This window comes from Lathamus discolor, chromosome 5 (assembly GCF_037157495.1).
Source record: "Lathamus discolor isolate bLatDis1 chromosome 5, bLatDis1.hap1, whole genome shotgun sequence".
NCBI classification, from domain to species: domain Eukaryota; kingdom Metazoa; phylum Chordata; class Aves; order Psittaciformes; family Psittacidae; genus Lathamus; species Lathamus discolor.
The window spans coordinates 59124515-59145419 of NC_088888.1; the positions used below are offsets into that span (position 1 = coordinate 59124515).

Below are 20905 nucleotides of genomic sequence, written 5' to 3' on the forward strand. Positions count from 1 at the left end.
GGGCCAGCCCCCTCCTTGCCGGCGGCTGCTCCGCCTCGCCCCTCCTCGCCTCCGGGCGCGGCTGGAGGGGTCCGCGGGGCGGGACCAGTACAGGGGCCGGGACCGAGGCCAGGAGCGGGAGCGCTCCCACCGCATCAGAGGGTCCCGCTGCTCCTCGCCATGCTGCCGGCGCGCCTCCACCCGGGGCGGCTCCTGTCCGCCGCGCCGCTCCGCCTGCCCGCGCCGCGGGGAGCCGCCGGCGGGGAGACCGCCCGGAGCCCGGGCACCACCCGCGGTAGGGACGGGCACACGGACACGGCTCCGCGGCGCCGGCAGCGCCTCGGGGCTGTCGGGGAGGGCTGGTGGGGACCGGGCGGCAGCGGGGCTGGGGTCGGGGCTGCGGCCGGGGCTGCTCCGGCTCGGGTGGTCGCGGGCTTTCCCTGCGAGCTTGGGTACCCGCAAGCTGCGGGGAGTTGCGGCCACGGCGTGAGGGGCTGTTCGAGAGACCGCGTGGCGATAACTGCGAGGCGGAAGCCTCGAAGTTTAATCCGTCAGCTCCTCTTGCAGAGAGCAGTACGGGCAGGGTTTCCGTTTCCACTCTTCCTACCACGCATCATCCACTCCTAGTGCGAAGTGTGACGGAGTGCTTTTTTCTCATTCTTGAAGCCGAGCAGGCTCACAGGGTGGTTGCAAGTTACAAGCCTTCGAAGTTTGACAAAAAAATCCTCGTCTGGACTGGGCGTTTCAAGAGAGAAGAAGATATTCCTCAGAGGATCCCGTAAGTGCGCTGCTCTTGTCCAAGGGGAACACGGAGCTGAAGGGAGCGTGGTGGCGTGATCCTCATCTCGAGCGTTTTCACAGAGCTTGAACCAGTCAGATTTTCAACACTGAGAACTTGGAAACAAATGAGAGGGCAGAAGAGTTTCTTGTCCTGGTTAGAGGTTAAGATGAAAAAATGTTCCTTACTGGAGTCCCCAGAGCCTGGGGTTAAAAGCTGGATCCATCTCAGTGGATAGCCTTGGTTACACTTACGTACTGGCTTGTTTGTTTTGCTTATTCCTAACACGCAGTTGGAGAAGGATGTTATTGGTAAACCAGTATAGCTCCCAGTCTAAGGGAGATAACTGTCATTGTATAATATACATCCAATAAATTATGATTTATTATAGAATTTGAGGAAAAATAGAGAAGGGAGTTATGAGAGAAACATACCCTACCAAGGAAAACCAAGTACTTAATGTAGCCTTAGCCTCCCATTCTTGCCGACCTGCTGGACTAGATGATCTTTGAAGGTCCCTTTAGACCCAAGTCACATCGATTCTGTGGCTCTCTGATTCATTGGAAGTTAGCATCCCTGAAGAGAGCCAGTCACTGAACACGCAGAACCACTCCAATGCTGACTGCTGCCTTTTCCTTAGGATGCTGGACAATATCTTGGAGGTCTTTCTACAGGGCACAACTTTTTATCATCACAGGATGACCATGGTCCCTGTCTTGGGTGGCTTGTTCTCTCTTCATCAGGGACTGCAGCAATAGGACAAGGGGGAACGGGTTTAAAGTTAAGCAGGGGAGATTTAGGTTAGATATAAGGAAGAAGTTCTTTACTGGTGGTGAGGCACTGGAATGGGTTGCCCAGAGAAGTGGTAAATGCTCTATCCCTGGAAGTGCTCAAGGCCAGGTAGGGCAGGGCTTTATGCAACATGGTCTAGGGCGAGGCATCCCTGCTATGGGCAGGGAGGTTGGAACTAGATGATCTTAAGGTCCTTTCCAACCCTAACTACTCTGTGATTCTATAAGCAACATGCAGATCTGTGTCAGGCAGCAGGTACCTCTTCTGCCTTCTCCTGTTGGCTCTCGATGGTTTTACTGGTGGTTGCTGGGCTAGACAGTTGCTTTCCAAATGATCCAGCCTTTCTTGCACTGTGTTAGTCTCACCATCTTCCCCTAGAGAAAGGTTCAGACAGGTCTCAGAAGCTCTTAAAGCTGTTCAGGTCTTCGGGAGGTGTTTATAATGAGGCATACATTTGGCAGTCCATACACACATACGCAGATTTCTGTGTGGTAGCTGGCTGAGCAAAGTGAGTGTCCCCACTTTGTGCTTTCTGGATGAGCAAAGTCTTTTTTGGAGCTGTAAGATCATAACTAGTGACTTATTAGAAGTTGTTATGAGACATTAAAGCTGAACTGTGTTGCTGCTTTAACAATTAGAAAAAGACATAATTGTAACCTATTCTTACGTGCAAGCACAGTACAGCTGCTGAAGGTAGTTTGTACTAAGAGTCAAATCTGCTGTCCTTATTCAAGGTGGTTGTGGTTTGGTTTTGTGAGACATTTTGTTCTGTTTTTAAGAAAAAGCTGTCACTGACTGCAGCTGGGTTTACCCCGAGTCTTCATTAAGGATTAAGTAGCAGAGGCCCTAATGTGCAATTAGGGAAGAACATAATCAGGTCTGTGTTACTTAAAGCAGAGGCAGAAAGCAGGGAGAAAGTGAAAATCTGCTTCCAAAGAGTTTCAATTAGTGTGTTGTGAAATATAATTAGGTTAATAAGCCACCCTAATAACATTTATGGTTTTGCTTTTGTTGCTACAAATGGATTAGTGGATTAATGATTTTATGTGCTGGTCTAATGCGCAGTTTACTTTAAAGATGATTTTTACCATTGTATAAAACAAAAGCAGTTACTCAGAACTTCAGGCCTTGTCAGTCACCTGGAAGAAACACAGGAGGTGCAACACATGCTTGTGTTGTGTATGTTGGCAGGGAAGGGGGTAGTGTGGCACAGCCGCTCGTGAGGCTTGCCCTCTTCTGTGGCATTAAGCCTTGGAGAGCAGCGTGGCAGCCCTCAGCCTTGGTACTAATCTCTGGGCAGAACTTCTACTGCAGAAACCTCAGCTCTGCCCCATCCCACCGCCCATCCTCTTTGAAGTAAAGCTAAAGGTATTTTTTGGGAAAGAGATTATTGTAAGATTTTGCTTACAATATGAAATCAGTTCTTTATTTCTATATATCCTTTTGCCTATCTATAAAACCATAACTATATATTATGTATATTCTTTCTTACGACCCTTTATCTTTGTGTTTATATATTGATCGATGGCTTGGCTTTGCGAGCGAAGATTTGGGAAGGGCTTTACCCATGCTTACTACAAGCACAATGACCAAGGGCATGTGGGATATGCAAATCTGATTGGAAAAAAGGGTGCTTAGGCAATCAGGAAATGTCCGACCAGGACTGTCACCTCCTGAGCAATCTCGAGCGACCCATGCGCTGGTCCGCCCGCATGCAAGGTTGGATCTGCAGCTTCCCATGCACCTTGTCACCTGCTGTTTCAACCCTTGCCTGCCCGTACAGAGAAGTGAGAGTGAGCCTTCCAGCCTCCACAGTGATTTTTTTAGGTGAGGGCAGCATGCGCAGAACTGGCCCCATGCTTTACACCTGAGGTTTAACTGCCATGGCCTAGTGAGCTGGGATGGTGACAGCAAAGTCCGCAGGTCGTAGGCTTTGTAAGAGTGTCCTCTTCGATGGAAGACCTTGCAAGGCTGGATGAGCTCCATCAGCCAGGGTCTGAAGGTAGGAGTTTTCCTTCTCCTGTGAGGAAGGCCTGTCTTCACTAACGAAGATTCAGGAAGGGCTTTAACCCACACATTCTGAGCAAGGCTGTCATCTCCTAGGTCAGTCTCAAGCGGCCGTTGTCACGATCCCACCGAGGCACCAGCGGTGCTGCGGTATTGCTACGTCTAGGCGCGATTCTGACTTAGAGGCCTTCAGTCATAAGCCCGCAGATGGCAGCCTCACGCCAGTGGCTCCTCAGCCAAGCCCACGCACCAGGGGTCTGAACCTCTCGCACTGAGCAGGATTACTATTGCAACAACACATCATCAGTAGGGTAAAACTAACCTGTCTCACAACGGTCTAATCCCAGCTCATGTTCCCTATTAGTGGGTGAACAATCCAGTGCTTGGTGAATTCTGCTTCACAATGATAGGAAGAGCCGACATCGAAGGATCAAAAAGCGATGTCACTATGAACGCTTGGCCGTCACAAGCCAGTTATCCCTGTGGTAACTTTTCTGACACCTGCTTTCCATGTGACTTATGAAAGGAAAATAAGTGCACAGCAAGTATTAGAATCACAGAATGGTTGGGGCTGGAAGGACATTAGAGATCCATCTAGTTCCAACCCCCCTCCGCCATGGGCAGGGACACCTTCCACTAGACCAGGTTGCTCATGGTTGTGTCCAGCCTGGTCTTGAACACTACCGGGGATGGGGCATCCACTTCTTCAGGCAACCTGTGCCAGTGCCTCAGCACTCTCACAGTGAAGAATTTCTTCCTAATATGTAATCAAAATCTGTCAGTTTAAAGCCATTCCCCCTTGTTCTGTTACTACATGCCCTTGTAAAAAGTCCCTCTCCAGATTTACTGTAGGCCCCCTTTTAGGTACTAGAAGGCTGCTGTAAGGTCTCCCTGTAGGAGAGGAATGAACATCTAAAAAACTGTACTCCCAAGTACAATGTTTGACTCTGAAGACTTGCTGGAAGTTGTGAGAGCACTTTAGTGATACAGACATTGCCTGTACTGCCAGTTCGCAGCAGCATGCAGCCTGCCTGGAATGATGGAGGGTAGAAAGGGGAGCCTGTCCCAAGGCAGCTCACTGTGTTGTACTCTTGCAGCAACTCCTGCCAGATGCAGGGCAGGAGTTTTCATTACTTTCACCGTAGATAACCAGCAAAAGTAATCACGTAGATTGATCTTGTTTGGTTATGTGATCCTGTAACACAGAGGAGGCTGACACCAGCTGCCCACTTTGCATAAAGCTGCTGTTTTTCTAAAGAACTAAAAACTCTTCATTTGTAGCAGTTCAAGCTCTGTTTTAATCACCTACGCACATACAGGAAGTCCCTAACCAATACTATATGTGACACCATCTAAACAGATGTGACATTAATTGCTAAAGTTAATTTTGAATAAAAGGAACTTGCTTTCACCACATCTGGTCACCACCACATATACGTCTCCAGCTTTTTAAAACAGATAAACCCCATTTTACTTCCACTATGTTTAAACAGAGCTAAAGGAATGATTTGTGGTAAATTTACCCCAAATATTTGAATACAAGTATTTATTGCAGGAGTTTTGTTTTGGGTTTTTTGTTTTTGTTCCCCCTCCCCCCCCCCCCAGCTTAAGAAAGAATTTCAAATCCATTAGACATTGATTTTCCACTGGAAATGGGTTAGGGTCAGAAAATGTGAAGTCTTTGAGTGGTCCATAACCAGTCAGGGCAAGCTGGAGATACATCTTTTAGAAACTGTTACTTTTTCATTCTGTTGTTAAGTCTGCGATGCTTTGAAGAAGAGATGCTTCAGTTTTGTAATGATTCAATAATTTTAACTGCAGGCCAGAGATGCTAGATAAGGCAAGAAACAAAGCTCGAGTTAAAGCTTGTTACATCATGATTGGACTCTCCATCATTGCCTGTTTTGCAGTGATTGCCTCAGCTAAGAAGGTGAGTACAGCACTAGCTAATTACCATGTAGCATGCTTAAAAATGATGGAATTCTGTGGAAAGCAGACAACCTAAACAAACAGCAGCAGCTTACACCTGTCCTCATTGTAGCTAACCCATGACTCTACTGCCACTGTCATTCTTGAGATGGGGTCCCTAGGGTGCACCGTTATTCCTACTGTGCTACTCTGAAGTGGATGTTCTACTTCTGCAGGCTGCTGCCCGTCACGAGTCCTTAACAAGCTGGAACTTGGCAAAGAAGGCCAAGTGGCGGAAGGAGGCTGCACTAGCAGCGGAGGCAAAGACCAAGTAACTTCACACACAGCGCTGAACGTCCTTGTGGGAGCAGAATTAATGGTTGCTGAGAGCGATTAGTGAATGTCCCCAGTAACTAGACAACTGTAGTATTGTACACAGAGGAGCCAATAAAAGTAGTTACAGGATCACAAAAAGAACTGGAGGGTCTCTTTTATTAGAGATGCTCAATGTCCTTGTTGCATATAACTAAGATTAAAGTGTTTTGCATATGATTGAAATTAATCACTGCTTTTAAAGGAGAAGAGGTAGTTTCTTAAGAATGACAGGTATGTTTGGTTAAATATTTGCAAAACATATTTCAACTCCCAAAACTTTGGTGAAGGTGCAGAGTTTTACAATGCACAAATCAGCCAGTTTGAATTCATTTGCCTCAGTGCTGCAATTCAAAAAGGCAGATGCATTTTCTAGTTTCAGCAGCCACACTTATTCAACCACTAAATAAATACAACAAACATCTGTAAAATAGGCTTTATTGGTTTCTGTACGGTATTTGGAGATTTAACATTCCATAATATTGCATACTATTCATGTGTTCTGTTACAGTAATGGGCCTTTGGCCTGGATTTAAAGATGCACTATTACTATCTGAAGTTCATATAGGCAAATTTAGTTCCCACACATTACATGAACATATTGTGCCGTAAGTAAATGAAATTTCTCATTCCAGATTTCAGTGAACTCCTGAGGTCACAGTTAAACTTCAGGTATCAATTGGCAGATCTATTACAAAAATCCTCAGTTGTACAATTTAGGAAATTTAAACTGAGCATTACCTGTGGAGGATAGGCAATAGTGCATCTTTTCTATTTTTAAAAAGACAGACCCAACAATAAATATTTTCCAGTTGAAAATGTGTTCTACAGCTAGCTTATTTCTGTGTCAACATTATTACTATTTTCTGATTGCTGCTAGCAAGTGTTTAAAGCAAATACTAGGAAATTAAAAAGCTGTATGAACCAGTCCTCAGACAAAAGTGCAACAATGAAAAAATTAGATATGATTCAGTGTGTCAAGAGTAGGGAACTAAAAAAAATAATCTTATGCTCTGCATAGTTGCATAGATTAGCTAGTTAATATTCACATTTAAGCAGAACAAATGGTACCCTTTTAATTAAAGCCAAAACCCCAAACCCCTGCATTTTTAAACACTTTGTAACTGATGGGGCACTTTAGAGTCTGTATCTGAAGCCAAACATAATGATTTTCCTCTCACAGTTAATTTTTTCTTTTCTGTACACTGGTCTCATCATCCTATTCACACCCCTGCCTGCAAATGACTACACCAGAGTTTGCCTTAAGTCATTATCTCTGTTTTATTGTTTATGTATGTGCTTTTTAACAAAGTGGGATGTAAACCCAGTGATACTATAGGAGAGGCCATCCTGTACATTTAACCTTTAAAGAGCTTTCATTAACAATTTCAGGGTAAATCATATGTTGAGTTTAAATAATGATTTCTATTAGCCAAAGTCATCATTTTTAGTTCCCTTTTAAACCATTACACTTAAATGTATCAGAGGCATGAAATACAGTTTATCTAAATGCGTAAAGTGCAGTCACTAACTGTTCACACATATAGAATAAAATATCCATACAACTGAAGAAATTCTTTCAAAACAAATGTAATACTTTAAATGTAGCCTCTTTTCTTCATTTTCAAGTCTTTACGTAAAGATTTTTATAGTTCAGATTTGGTTTCAATTAGAGAGGCTTATAAATGCAGTTTTTACAGGGTTCTCCAAATAAAAAGCAGGCACAGCTGGTTATGTTATCAAAACAAGGTTGTTAGAAACAACAAAATACCCTGTTACCTGAATATTTTTCTTACATTAGAAGAACATTGAAATTCAGCATTTACTAGTCATCCTGGTAGATTTCCATTATTGTTACCCTGTACTTTGAACAGATGGGGGGAGGGGGGACACGGGAAAGAAGGAGGGTCAGTATATGAAAACCTAAAACTATGAAAGTAAAAAGGGCATAAATACAATCATCTAGCATTATATGAAAATTTGGCAGCTGTACTCAAGATTATCACACTATTCAAAACTGTTGTATGCTGTACAAATCTAGGTTTAAAGTGTCATTTGCTAAAATATCTCATTATTCAGAGTTCATAAAGTAACAGCACTCCTATTTACACTTCTATCTTCACTAAAAAGACTGAAGAGGCTTCTTCCCTCCCAGTTACATCTTAGTCAAAACTGACCATTAATCTTAGAAAATCCACTTCAAGTCGCACGTTCAATTACGATATAGTATATATTGCTGTAACATCAAAGTGAAACATTTTAGAATCTTAACTTGCATGGTAAAAAAATTATAACTATAAAATGGTACTGCAAATGATGCTGCCTTTAACCTGTATTTTTCAGTGCATTATGACATTGTTTAGTGATAAGCACAGTGCCATGGGGTAAGTAAGTTACGTTGAAACTGCAGCTTTTCATGAAACATGAAATGCTGTTGTATGTCAAGGATTTCACTTAACCCAGGAGTTTGATATTAATACAGGTAATAAAAATAATCATACTTCAGAGTTAACCCAAAGTACTGATTTCTCCAAATAAGATATACTACTAATACACCAGAAACACTACTTATATGCAAGTCAAAGCAGAGCATACGTTTTTCTGTTATTCAAAATTGTTAAGGTAAATATCAGAATTCTATTTCTTTTAGTGTTTAACAGCAAATACTGTATATTATAGAGCCTAAATATTTAGATGACATTAACTTCTAGTTAGTTTTGGTGTCCATATAGTTAATGCTATTTACAGTACAACAAACTTTTCCTTCAACTGGAAAACAGTAATTCACTATTCATTCTTCACTGCAGTATTTCTATTGTCTTACCAAAAGAAAACCAAATTAGTCAACTTAAAGAACAATTCAAATGGTGGTAGCATATTTGGTCAAAAAAAACAACACTTACTGTCTAAACTTTCAAGAACCTACTGTACTAGAAAGGCAAACATTGCAATGTTTCTCAAACTAAGTGGTGCTACCACACTTTGACAGGAGACAGCTGTAAGCCATCTGCTTGGTGATTTGTGCAAATCAGCATCTCTGTCACTCATAATTGCAGCATTCTTGTGGTAACTACAGCAACTGCTTCCACTGCAAAGTACTGTACTTGTGGCTGACTTTTAATGCCATTTAGCAGCTTTAATTACAGAGTCAACACCAAATGACCAGCAAGCTCCCTACTGATTCCAATTGGGAAACTTCTGAAATAGTTCTCATTCCACATAATTCAGAAAAAGCTTTTTCATATACTCAATATTATATTAGGTAATTAGCATTATATATGTATATCTATTATGTCTTTAAATACTTTTTATAAATAAATTCCAACAGTGTGTGGTAAAGTAATGCATAAAAGTTTCACAATTTAAATAAATATTTTTCACATTCCAATTCAGCTTCTTGCAAGCTCATCTTTAATTCATGCCTTAGTTCTGAAGCAATGTTTTTGCTTCAATACAAGAGGTAGATTTGATAGAGACTGGGCAAGTCAAGCCTACTGCCAAAAATGCAACCGTTAGTAACTGTATTGCTGATATGCAGTTTGAGACTACATGAAAATTTCAGAACCACTACCGAAAATTCTACAAAGTCTTAGCTTAACAGTTGTTGAATCACATTTAATTCTTTACTTTAGACATTATTACTCACAGTTGTTTTCTGTACATTAAGAGATAATGAAAAACACAAATACAAAACAAGTAACAGTTGTATCTAACACAATATATAAAAGTGCATGAGCTGTTTCTTCATCTATTTCTGCAAAACATACTCAACTTTTCCTCTAACTTTGGCCATAAAGAAAAGACCTCTGAGGAAGAAAAAAACCCCAAAACCAAACACCCAACCCCCAAAACCCTACAAGTATTTACATTTTATGCTTGTCTTCAGTAGTTTACAGCTGAAACCCCTCCATTGGAGCCTCCTGCTGTTGAAACAGAAACTGCTGCTGACTTTCATCCACCTGAGGTGCAATACTGGAGTCCTCTTCTTCAACACCAAAGTAATGTTCTATGAGTTCAAAAGCCTTTTGGTAGATCTCTTGGTTTTCATGCCTCTGGAGAAATTCAATTTTATCAAGTCCTGAATTGAAAACAAAACATTTTCAAAATCTAGTTGCTTAAAATGAATGATGAATTCAAATTAAATTAATTGTATTGAATTCATTTTTGAACCCATGTATTTCTGGTCTTTTATTTCTGCTGTCCAAGCTAATTTTAAAACTACGCTAAAAGAGTATCAATTAAACTAAGGAGGAGGAGAAGGCGGTAGTTCCAATACCTACAAAGAAATATGCCATGCCTACAAGAAAATCAAATCTGTATAGAATTAGGATAGCACAAAAACATTTGCAATAGCAATTTCCAATGTCCCTATTTCTTTTCTTTTACTCTTTCAGTCTTCCCCAACTCTAAAGTCCTATACCCTATTATGGAGTTGTCACTGTGCACAGTCTGCTATCTTAAAACTTACAAATTTGAAGATACTATCTTTCCAAAGGGTTTTCTCTTTGCCAGCTCGAGAACATAACCTTCACTCTGCTGACAGAATGAAGCGCATGACAGTCAGGTTGATTCAAAACTCCTTTTTAGCTACTTAACGTAACTCAGTTTTCACTTGAGTTGGAAGAAGTTATAAGAACCCTTCTGGTGACTAGAGGCCAAAGCAATGAGGGTGATATAATTAGCTGTTTCCCCTACTCACACTCCACAGCTTCAGCAGCCTACCCACTTAACTGGTAAAGGAAAAAAAGAACCTAGACATTCTATAGTTGAAACTATGAATAGACTCAAAATCTGGAACTGTATAAATTCCAGAAAAGTATTCAGTACTTTGCGATCTAATGTGCAGTTAAGTAGTAACAAGTTCTCCAAGTACACACCCGATTTTAGAAACAAAACTCTGCAACAAGAATTCAGATTTAAAGGCTGCTTTATAGAAAAGTTAGTGCCATCTAAACAGATATAATGTGGTCACCTAGAATTATTATTAGCAGTTTCTGGAACACAAATGTCTGCATATTTTGTTTTATCAGAACTACAAAAAGATAACTGTAAATAATGCCAGCTTTGCTGTAAGCCAGCATTAACATGAATTTTTTTAAAATCAAAAGCATCTAGTCATATAATTCCAGTCATTTTAGTTTTGATATGCTGCCTTTAAAATGTGGTTTAATTCAACAACTCTTAAAGAGAGTAAATAGAACAAAATACTTTTACAAATTAAATACAAACTTATTTAACTTCGTTACCTAAAGTTGATTTTGCTGTTACTGATATTTACTATGCTAAAAAGTGATCTGAATTTGGAAATTAAGTAAAACTCTGATCTCACATCTCTGTTGTGAGTACCACACAGGACTATGTATTAAAGTAATAAAACTGTATTTAGGATTGGCTGATAAACTCATCCAAACCAAGGCTCCAACAGATTAGGACACCCGTGTGTTAAATATTCCTGAGAATGGTTCTCCTGAGGGACATTTCATAAACAGACCACAGACAAACATTCACAGGTTTTCTGCATTTAATCACTTTTCCACCATGTTAGATTACTTATGATACTTTAATGTCCACTTATGCTCGAAGTAATTCTTATATTAAGCTTACCTACAAATTTCAGAACAGTTCATAATAGTTTTGTTTTTTTACAGCCTGAAATGATGAAGTTCAGATACATGGATTATAAGAAGTAATTTCTTACCATATGCTTCCTCTATAAGGGCACAATAAGGATTAACACCCATTCCATTTTGCTTAGACTCTTGCTCTCCAAGGCGCAGAATATTTTCAAGTCCATTTAAAGCCACCTGCACTATTTTTGAATCCATCACAGTCAGGAGGTCACAGAGAGGCTTGGTACAACCTAGTGCTACCAAATACCTTTATAACAACAGAAAAATAGAGGGGTGTGGGAGGAAAAAGGACTGATAATCCAGCATATATATACTGACATGCCATTCTATCATTACCGGTCCTTAATTTCGCTTTAAAAAAGTGACTGAAGAAAAAAAAAATAATTCTAGAACATGTAACAACAGAAAAAATAAGCTTAGTCTGAATTTTAATGAATATTCTAATTTATCCTAATGAGAAAACACAATGTGCATATTCCTAACTGGATGTGGAATTTGGAGTCTTTTCTACTCCTTTTCACTTATGATCTTCAGATGGGTCAAACTGAATGTAAGAGAAAAAGTTCATTTTGGTAGGAAGTTCTTTTCTCAGACATCCAAAATTTGGTAGCGGCAAAAATACCTGCTTCTAATGTGTTTACTTGATAAGAGCACTGGATACTGCTCTGTGCTAGTGTAGTCCACACTGTCAGCTCACTAAGATAATAGCATTGTCTATTACAAAGAGAAGGACATAGTTTTAAGTATATATAATAAAAAAAGTATATTTGGACTCTGAGTATTCTATTCCTTTTTCTAACTTTGTGCAAAATTGTGTATGAACTTTTGGAAGTCAGAATCTGTGTCTTTGTTTCTAATAAGAAAAATTAAGACAGTAATGTTTGCCTGCATCTAAAAGGTGCTTAAATGCAGTTTATTTAGTAATTTTAAATCATCTTGAAGTTAGACAGTAGTACATTGAGGACACAAAAGAAGACTAAAACTTCATGACACAGATAATATATCTGTATTTTGTGACAAGAATTTACTTTTACCATGTTACGAACACATTAGAATTTACTTAAAATACGCTAATTTTTAGTATGTTACATTATATGCACAAAGTAATAGCAAAAAAAGCCACCAGCAAACTTTCCTCACCTCTGATAACCATTAGCAGGTTAAAAAAACCCAGAATTGTTTACATTTAAAACAAATAAGCATGCATTTTTAGCAAAAGATTTCCCATATGCTATGATATCACTTTCAGTTCTGGCTTCCAAATAATACACTGTCATTTATAAATCCATTTATCGACTGCTGATTCAAACTGATGACTATTCTGAAAGTATTCAGGGAAACTAGAAAGTATTTTATATTAGTCATTCAAGAAGTACAGTCTCTGAAGCACATACACAGCTAATGACAGTAAAATTTTAATCAAACTCAATTCTGAAAAAGAAGTTTAGGTACCTGCTTTAAAATAATACTGATAAGTAATTTTAAAATATATGAAGAAACCACTAAAATTCCTGAAGTCTGTCCACAAAGATACAATCCCATTGCAAAAGTTTTCTAAACAACTCTCCCAGAGTTCTCAATTTTCAACACTGACACTGTTCATTAACTGTTCCAGTTGTGTGTGTTCTCAACTCTGGAAGATAACCCTGTGAAAGCTTCATGTGTAACACTACTGAAACAAAGCAGTATCAGTCAATTTATTATTAAGTCTACTGCATATATTTCACTATTTTTTTCTGAATTTCTACATTTTTAGTCCCTGTACAGACCATTTCAAGGAATTATAGTTGTGTTTAGGATTTTGTTGCTGTTTGTGAAGATTCAAATCCAGAAATAGAAATGCCTTAGAGAGGATACTCAGGCAGAGGCAATAGTAATATATACAAACTTACCTAATCTGTTCATGGGTTCCTCCTGATGTGGCATTAGTTATGGCCCATGCTGCTTCTTTTCTGGTGCGAAATTCAGCTTTTTGAAGAATTTCAATCAATATTGGAAAAATATTTGCATCTATAACAGCCTAAGTGATTAAATGGTAATATTTATTATTGAAGATTTAGTTTACACAAAGAACAGTAACACACTTCATTACAAGAGTCAACAATGCCTGTTGATATCAGTGTTTTCTTAGAAATCACCACACAAACTAGAAACATCAAACTGAAATTCTGCACTGCAGCAGCCATCAGAGTATCTTTTTTTGATTTCTTTGTCTCTGGTGGACATAATACTGCTTATTGAACAGGCACATTTACAGCGTTCTATGACATAAGCACTAAACCTGAGTTTTTGAACTGGAGATCAAGCCTCAGAACAAGACTTCACTTTGTCCATTTTATTCCGGTTTGTGGAATCCATAGAAGGATTATGTCTACAATCAGAGACATCAAATAGTAACATTTTCATCTCTGAGGGAAGTATGGGAAAAAAAAAAAAAAAAAAAAGTCATACTAAAACATGTACTCTGATTCAGAATTCTCATTTTTATTGACCAAAAATTTTTTTTCCAGGTAGCTCCAGACACCTGGAGCAATAGCCAGGATTTAGTAGTTTCTACAAGGATACAAATCAACCATCACACAAGTGTTTTATCCAAGCAAAATGTTCAACATTACCAAATTGGTAGAACTGTCCACTTTTCCCTGGACTTTGTGGAAGATGTTTTGTTTCAACTTTTTTTCAAGAAAAAATACTTATTACTTTAACATATGTATTACAGTGCAAAACAAAATTAAAGAGAATTTTCCCACAGGGAAAAATAACAACTATTGATCTCAGACATAAGAGACGTATCCTTTCATTTCATTTATAAGCATCAACCGTGTACCTTTGAGAGAAATTAATCAGTTTCTCTAGTACAAATCACGACAGCTATTTTTAAAGTATTACTTTATGATACTAAAATGATTTTACTTTATGATACTTTATGATATTAAAAGTATCATAAAGTAATATGATGCTTTAATAATTTTACTCAAAATGATAAAAAAAATTAGAGGAGATTTATAGGAAATTCAGAGGAAAAATTTAGAGGAAAACATTTACATTAGGTAAAATAATAGAGTTAATAAAACAAATAATGCAGAGTTGATGTAGTATCTACTTATTTCTCCTTGTGAAGGAGAACCAAGTGGACTAGTAAAATGAAAACAAACCCAAGTAATAAATATACAGGTTTTACCTGAATCTGAGCTCTGTTTCCTGCAGTAATATTAGAAACAGTCCAGCATGCTTCTTTTCGAATAGATTCCTTGGGACTACTAAGCAAGTGCAAGAGACAGGGTAACGCAGAGCAGTTCAGAATCACCTAAAAAAATTTGAGAATTTAAAATTGGGTTGTAGAATATATGTATATATATACACAGCATAGGCTTATGCAATATACATCTGAGAAAAACACTTTCAAAAGAATAATTTGCAACTCATCTGTATTATACAAAGTATCATAGATAACATCCTGCAAAATAGAAGTATTTCATGCTGTAGTGTGTGAACAGACAATCCAGCAGTTTGAAAGAATCTGCCCTCATTTAAGTTCAGACCAGAAGACTGACCACAGCAAGTCTAAATAAGGCTCCCTAAGGTTAGAATATGAATAACTGAGAGTATAAATCTAATTTGTATAGTTACTTATTAATTTGGCTTTTTGCAGAGCAGATGTTTTCTGTTAAATTCCTCAGCAAAATCCTCTCTGTCCTGGTTTTGGCTGGGACAGGGTTAATTTTCCTCCCAGTAGCTGGTGCAGTGCTGTGTTTTGGCTTTAATCTGAGAATAATGCTGATACCACATGGATGTTTAAGTTGTTGCCAAGTAGTGCTTATTCTAAATCAAGGACTTTTTAGTTTCTCATGTTCTGGCAGTGAGGAGGGGCACAAGAAGCCAGGAGGAAGCAGAGACCCAAAGTAGCCAAAGGGGTATTCAATACCAGAGCACGTTATGCCCAATATATAAAATGGGGGGGAACTGGTTGGGAAGGGCTGATCACTGCTCAGGTTGGGCTGGGTATCAGTCAGCATGTGGTGAGCAATTGTACAGCGCATCAATTGTGTTTTCCAAACTTTTACTTCTCCTTTCTTGTTCCCTATTATTATTATTATTTCTATTACTATTATATTTTACTTAATTTCAATTATTAAACTGTTCTTATCTCAACCCATGTGTTTTACCTTCTTCCAATTCTTGTCCCCATTTCACCTGGGGGAGTGGGGATGAAAGGGCATGAACAAACCGCTTCACGGTACTTAGTTTTCAGCTGGGCTTAAGCCACAACACTCTCCTACAGGCTCACAACAAATAATGTAATTAACCGATTTCCTTATTTTCCCTTTAGACTAGGTCTCTCAGCCTTTTAGACACGATTTTCTTTAAAGCAGAACCTGACTTAGCATTTCCTGCATTTCTTCAAACTCAATTCCATTGCCTAAAATTAAAATATAAATCTTTAGGACAAATGGCATCAGTAAAACTATCACACATGAATTTCTGGACAAATCAAGCACAACTGCTGAAGTGAAAGTTTTCAGTTGTAAGCACTGGAAGACTTAAAAATGGGAATGATAATAAGTACATGAAACTCCAATACGGAGGAAAAAGAAAGAGGGGGAGAGGGGAAGGGAGAAGCAACACTCTACATTTAATACTGTAAAACAGTGTTCATTCTTGCAGTAACTTAATGTTTAAAATAGCAGCCCATACTGTCAAATTAACAACACAGAATTATACAGAGCCTCTTTAACTGATGTATGCAGATACCTGTACTGGACACATATTGTATCACAATTTTTACAAAATTCTGTCCTGCCAATTATTTTTTCTTTAATCAAGTAGTCTTACCTGTGTTTGGATATCATCCCCAGTAACAATATTTCCAACTGCTCTTAATGCAGGGGATACCACCTTGTAATCATTATGCCTGGAGAGAAATATTAAATTGCTTGATGTAAGTGTTAAAGTATAGTTGTGCATTTTCAGTGAACAAGGTTCACTTCAGGTGCTAAATTTTTAGTTATAAAAACACTGTATTACTTCTTACACCCCCCTGCTTAGCCAAATTTGACAACTGCAAGCCCACAACTGATCTGCTCAAGCAAAGGGCATCTCTGTGGAACAGCACAATTTAAAGAAATCTATCTGTCCAGCAAATTCATTTCACCCAGCTCAAGTATTGTTCAGTACAAAACTGGAACCTGCACCATTCAATAGCCATAGCAACAGAAGGGGTGTTACTAGGGCTACACTAAAATTTAGCAGCCCTCCTATTTAAGTGACCCCCCCTCTTTCATTCTAAGTCAATTTTTATTCTAAGTCAATAAGCCAGTGCATGAAACCCATATTCAACCATGTGAGGTGTGGGGGAGGGAAACCTGTTCTAAAGATTCTACAGGAAGCAACCTCACTGTGTCCTGACAGGTACACTAAGCGAGCTTTCCACAGGGAACTGCGCTGAGCTGTCAGTGCTGAGAACTACTGTCCCTGACATATTCTGCAGTCCTCATGTGAACACAGAGATTTAGTCTCCCTTTCTAGGAAAATAATGAACCATAAACCAAATACACAGAAGCAGTTTAAAAGTGGCATAAGCCTGCTTCTGGACTTCCCAAGGCCAAGAACTGCCTACGTCTCCTAGAAAGGTAAGAAAATAAAATACAACAGTGAAATTTAAAAAGTTAATAGTAAGATGAGATGAGAAATTAATTTACAATTCAAACTGGGTCTTCAGTCTTCACCTTTCTATTCCTCTATGTAAATGAAATCCTACATTAAATTTTAAGCAGTATAAATTAATATATTGGAGAAAACTTTTTTCACTGTCAATCTCAGTTGAAAAAAAAAAAAAAAAGGAGCAAAGTAACCTATCAAGCAACTAAAAAGATTTCAGATAAATACATATTCATCACTCCATACACAAATTCAGACTTAAGGTGAGAAAAGACAGTGCAATCTGAATCTAATATTAACAGTACTGTAAAGACATTTATTTGGTGAAGACTTACATAAGCAGCTCTACCAATCTTCGACACACTCCAGAATCAATAACAGCTTGAATTTTATCATTGGGACCATCTGAAAGGTAAGAGAGGGCCCAGCAAGCATCTGCCAAAACGTCTGGGTCACTGCTAAACAACAGTCTTGATAAAACATTCAAGCAAGGAGCAACCTAGATTAAAGAAAAATATTGCATAAAATTAGGTGGTTTGTATTTTTCAGCTTTCAGAGAACATTCTGCAAAGGCATAAAGGTGAAAAACTATTTCCTGCCAAAGCACATGAGCTTATTAATGAATCAGGACCTAAGTGGAACACTTCCCAGTTAAACTAGATATCCAATTCAAACAGGCAAACTGGATAAATTCCGCTTCACAGCCTATTTATTTAGATATACTACATTAGGTATATAATTGTTCATGAAAAAAAATCTGCTTTTACAGATAACTAGATGATCAGGAATTACTGATGCTTTTTTGACTCACTCAGTGAACACAATTTCAAAGTAGTAACATTTTTCGCTATTCCTGTTTTTGTAGGAGTGCTGGATGTTATTTGTAATAACCAATTTACAATTGCTTTACCACAAAGGAACTGAAGAGTCATTCACAGAGGACTTAGCATTCACTGAACCAAATCAAAGAAACAACAGCTGACTTGCGTTCTCACTATAACTGTAGTCTCTGGCCTTAATCTCCTACAGGTTCCACACAGACAAGAGCGGAATGAACTAGAGCATCTTAACACCACCTGGAACCTGACCGGTTTCAGCTGTACAGCTTGGGAATTTCATATTCTTTGTTAGAGCTTAATTCTTTACCTTACATCAGTTATGCAATTCAGCCTCCTTTAGCAGTCCTGGTGCTACTACAAAGGGCAAAGAGCAAAGGAGCTGCTTCTTATTAGAAGCTGCCTACAGGGCATCCTTTTCCACTGATGCTTTAAGCATTTAAGCAGCAGAAAGTCTTGCTTTTTTTTTTTTTTTTTACTACCAGAAAAAAACACTACTGAAAGATACAACTTAAAGCAACTGTGAGGTGACTGATGAATTGACATCAGAAATTCACCATTTTTGCTAGTATCTCTCAAAGAATTAAGCAGCAATGACAGTAATTACTACCTCAAGAGGTAAGTGTCAAGACATGCAAATTCTCTCCAAATTCTCTTTAATGATCATTTAACCTGACTCTTCTACCAGAGCATTCAGTGTTATTTAAATCTTTTTAACGCCATTAACCTTACAAGAAATTAATTAAAATGAAAATAAGAAGCTAATATTCCTACTAGCCTCTAAAGTCTTCCTGTCTTTATAACCACATACTGGAGAACACTGTGTTACATTAAAGAGGTAAGTTGAGTCTATCTCCAGATTCAAAGAGTGTGTGTTACAACATGTTACAAGCATAGGTCTTCTTCGGCTTTCTGATTTGTAAAAATGAATTACTTTATTATACCTTACTGAAGTCTGGAGGTGGGTTCTTTCCTCTACAGAGATTTGAGAGAGCCCAGACTGCATTTCTAGTTGTTGTAAGACGATTTGAATTTGTTAACAGTCTGTCAAAAAGACAATAATAATAGAAATAATCATTTCTTATTGAAAAGGTGTTTTTGTCTATTATTACTAACTACCTCAAATTTGGAAAGGATATCCTAATACTGTGTCCGAATTTCAACTTACTTTTTTTCAGAGCCTGCATGCTGCGAATTATTTTTAATTTTTTTTAGAATCAAGTGAATCTGAATAGATTATTTTGTGTGGACAACTCATTATCAAATCAGGTATACGTATATAAAGTAAATCAATGCTCATATGAAAAAATCATTCAACTAATCTTTTCTGAGGGTCTTCAGAAGGGACTAGAAGATGGAACCCTCCCCTGAATTAACTTCAGTGTTTTCATTCAGAGAATGCAATTAATAATAAGAAAAACAGATTCATAAAAAATTAAAAGATCTTAAAAAAACCCAAACAAAAAAAAACACAAGCCCACAAAAAATGCACACAAACAAAAAACCCACAAAAACCCAACACCCCAACTTTTACTAGTTTTGCTGAACAGAATGTAAAAGATTCAGCACCTGAAAAATGAAGTTCACTTTGAGATCTGTACCAAAATCTCTAAAGCTGTTAATCCTCAAAATCCTCAAGGAAGGTAAGCACAGTCTCCTCTATATTTGAAACTATTTTACAAATTTCTAAGGCATTTCCTCTGATAAAGTACATTTACCTCCTATTGAAAGTGTATAGTAAATGCTCGAATGATATTCCTAGCAAAGAGAAATTTTCTGGGGGAACACAGCTCATGTAACAGCTGCTCTGCCAGGTCACCCCAACCAAGCAAATGGACAGACTGCAACACTGGATCTTGGAGCTACTGGACAAAGGTGGAGAAACCAGTCTACTGCCCAGCCAGCTGGAATCACACAAATGCATGTGTGAATTAAATCATCTGTCCTACTCTACATATCCAGATTTCTGACAACGCAGAGTTCTGCACAATACAGAAGTTGCCATAACTGTGAATAACACTTCTTCTGCAAACATTGGAAAGTTTACAGTCATGGACTACCTAACTAAAGATAAGCATGAAGCTCAGGTAATACAAAAACACTGGATTTGCAGTAATATAATAAATGAGAAACATTCTCAATTCTTAAATAAATTTTAAGTTGAAGTTTACAGTTATCTATATTGGTATTAGTTTATTATTTTGTTATTATTAATTTAATATTACAGTACTAATTTACAATACTTACTCCAAGAGGGGTGGTAGTATTCCACAGTTCAAAACAAAGTCTCTGCATTCTGCATTATCACCAGCAATGTTACCAAGAGCCCACACTGCCTTAAAAACCAAGCACTCAAGTGAATTTATACAGATTTATATAGATCATATCTAGATATTTTACAGCAAATATTATAGAATCTTAAAAAAAGTATCATTCCAAATACAGCATTTCAAAAGACTACTGATTATTATATTTTTTGTGAATTTGCACAAAGTCAATCACCTATTCTGAAGTCATCCTTTCAAGTCTTCTGTTATGAAAACATGTTGATTCACATGTTTTTTTTTGTTTTGGTTTGGATTTTTTACATAAAAAGTGTGTATATACTCTTTTCAATAGTTACATGTGTTACTCTGTGTAACAGACAGAATAAAACTCAAAAGTTGCAAACAACATATAAGGAATAAAAAAAGTTGCATCACAAACTTTCACCACACAAACTTTGAAGCATGCTGAATAAAAGCCAGTAAATTACAGCCTCTCAAACATAACCCCCTCCTCACAAAAACCAAACCAAAACGCAAGAGAAATTAGATGTTTTCTTTAAATTACCCAAAAACATGAGATAAAATACAGGTTCAGAGAAACACCAAAGGTAAGTTCTTTTCTTCTTGATGCCAGATGGATGGGCTAGCAGGCAAATGGGGTTCAAAGCCTCTCTAAGA

At 38.2% G+C, this 20905-nt stretch overlaps 2 protein-coding genes across 4 annotated transcripts in view; one reads left to right on the forward strand and one right to left on the reverse strand.

The window, feature by feature from the left end:
- Positions 1–7414, forward strand: FAM162B (family with sequence similarity 162 member B). The gene is made up of 4 exons (XM_065681019.1): positions 1–274; positions 646–757; positions 5378–5486; positions 5701–7414. Exons 1-4 carry the CDS (start codon positions 160–162, stop codon positions 5797–5799), a joined length of 435 nt encoding a protein of 144 aa, XP_065537091.1. The 5' UTR covers positions 1–159; the 3' UTR covers positions 5800–7414.
- KPNA5 (karyopherin subunit alpha 5) overlaps positions 6259–20905 on the reverse strand; it is a 21577-nt gene continuing 6930 nt past the window's right edge. For all 3 annotated transcript variants that reach the window (XM_065681015.1, XM_065681016.1, XM_065681017.1), the window contains 9 exons: positions 20208–20296; positions 18905–19004; positions 17460–17623; positions 16300–16378; positions 14648–14773; positions 13359–13486; positions 11535–11713; positions 9704–9914; positions 6259–7700 (listed from right to left, as the gene is read on the reverse strand). In XM_065681015.1, the coding sequence (XP_065537087.1) occupies positions 9727–9914; positions 11535–11713; positions 13359–13486; positions 14648–14773; positions 16300–16378; positions 17460–17623; positions 18905–19004; positions 20208–20296 (1053 nt within the window). In that variant the 3' untranslated portion in view covers positions 6259–7700; positions 9704–9726. The remainder of the gene's footprint in view (positions 7701–9703; positions 9915–11534; positions 11714–13358; positions 13487–14647; positions 14774–16299; positions 16379–17459; positions 17624–18904; positions 19005–20207; positions 20297–20905) is intronic.

Bases quoted from the DNA above. Each gene is read 5' to 3' on its own strand.
- FAM162B (XM_065681019.1), top strand. From the start codon at position 160: ATGCTGCCGGCGCGCCTCCACCCGGGGCGGCTCCTGTCCGCCGCGCCG. The intron at 275-645 runs GTAGGGACGGGC...TCATTCTTGAAG, and splicing joins GAGCCCGGGCACCACCCGCG to CCGAGCAGGCTCACAGGGTG. The intron at 758-5,377 runs GTAAGTGCGCTG...TTTTAACTGCAG, and splicing joins GATATTCCTCAGAGGATCCC to GCCAGAGATGCTAGATAAGG.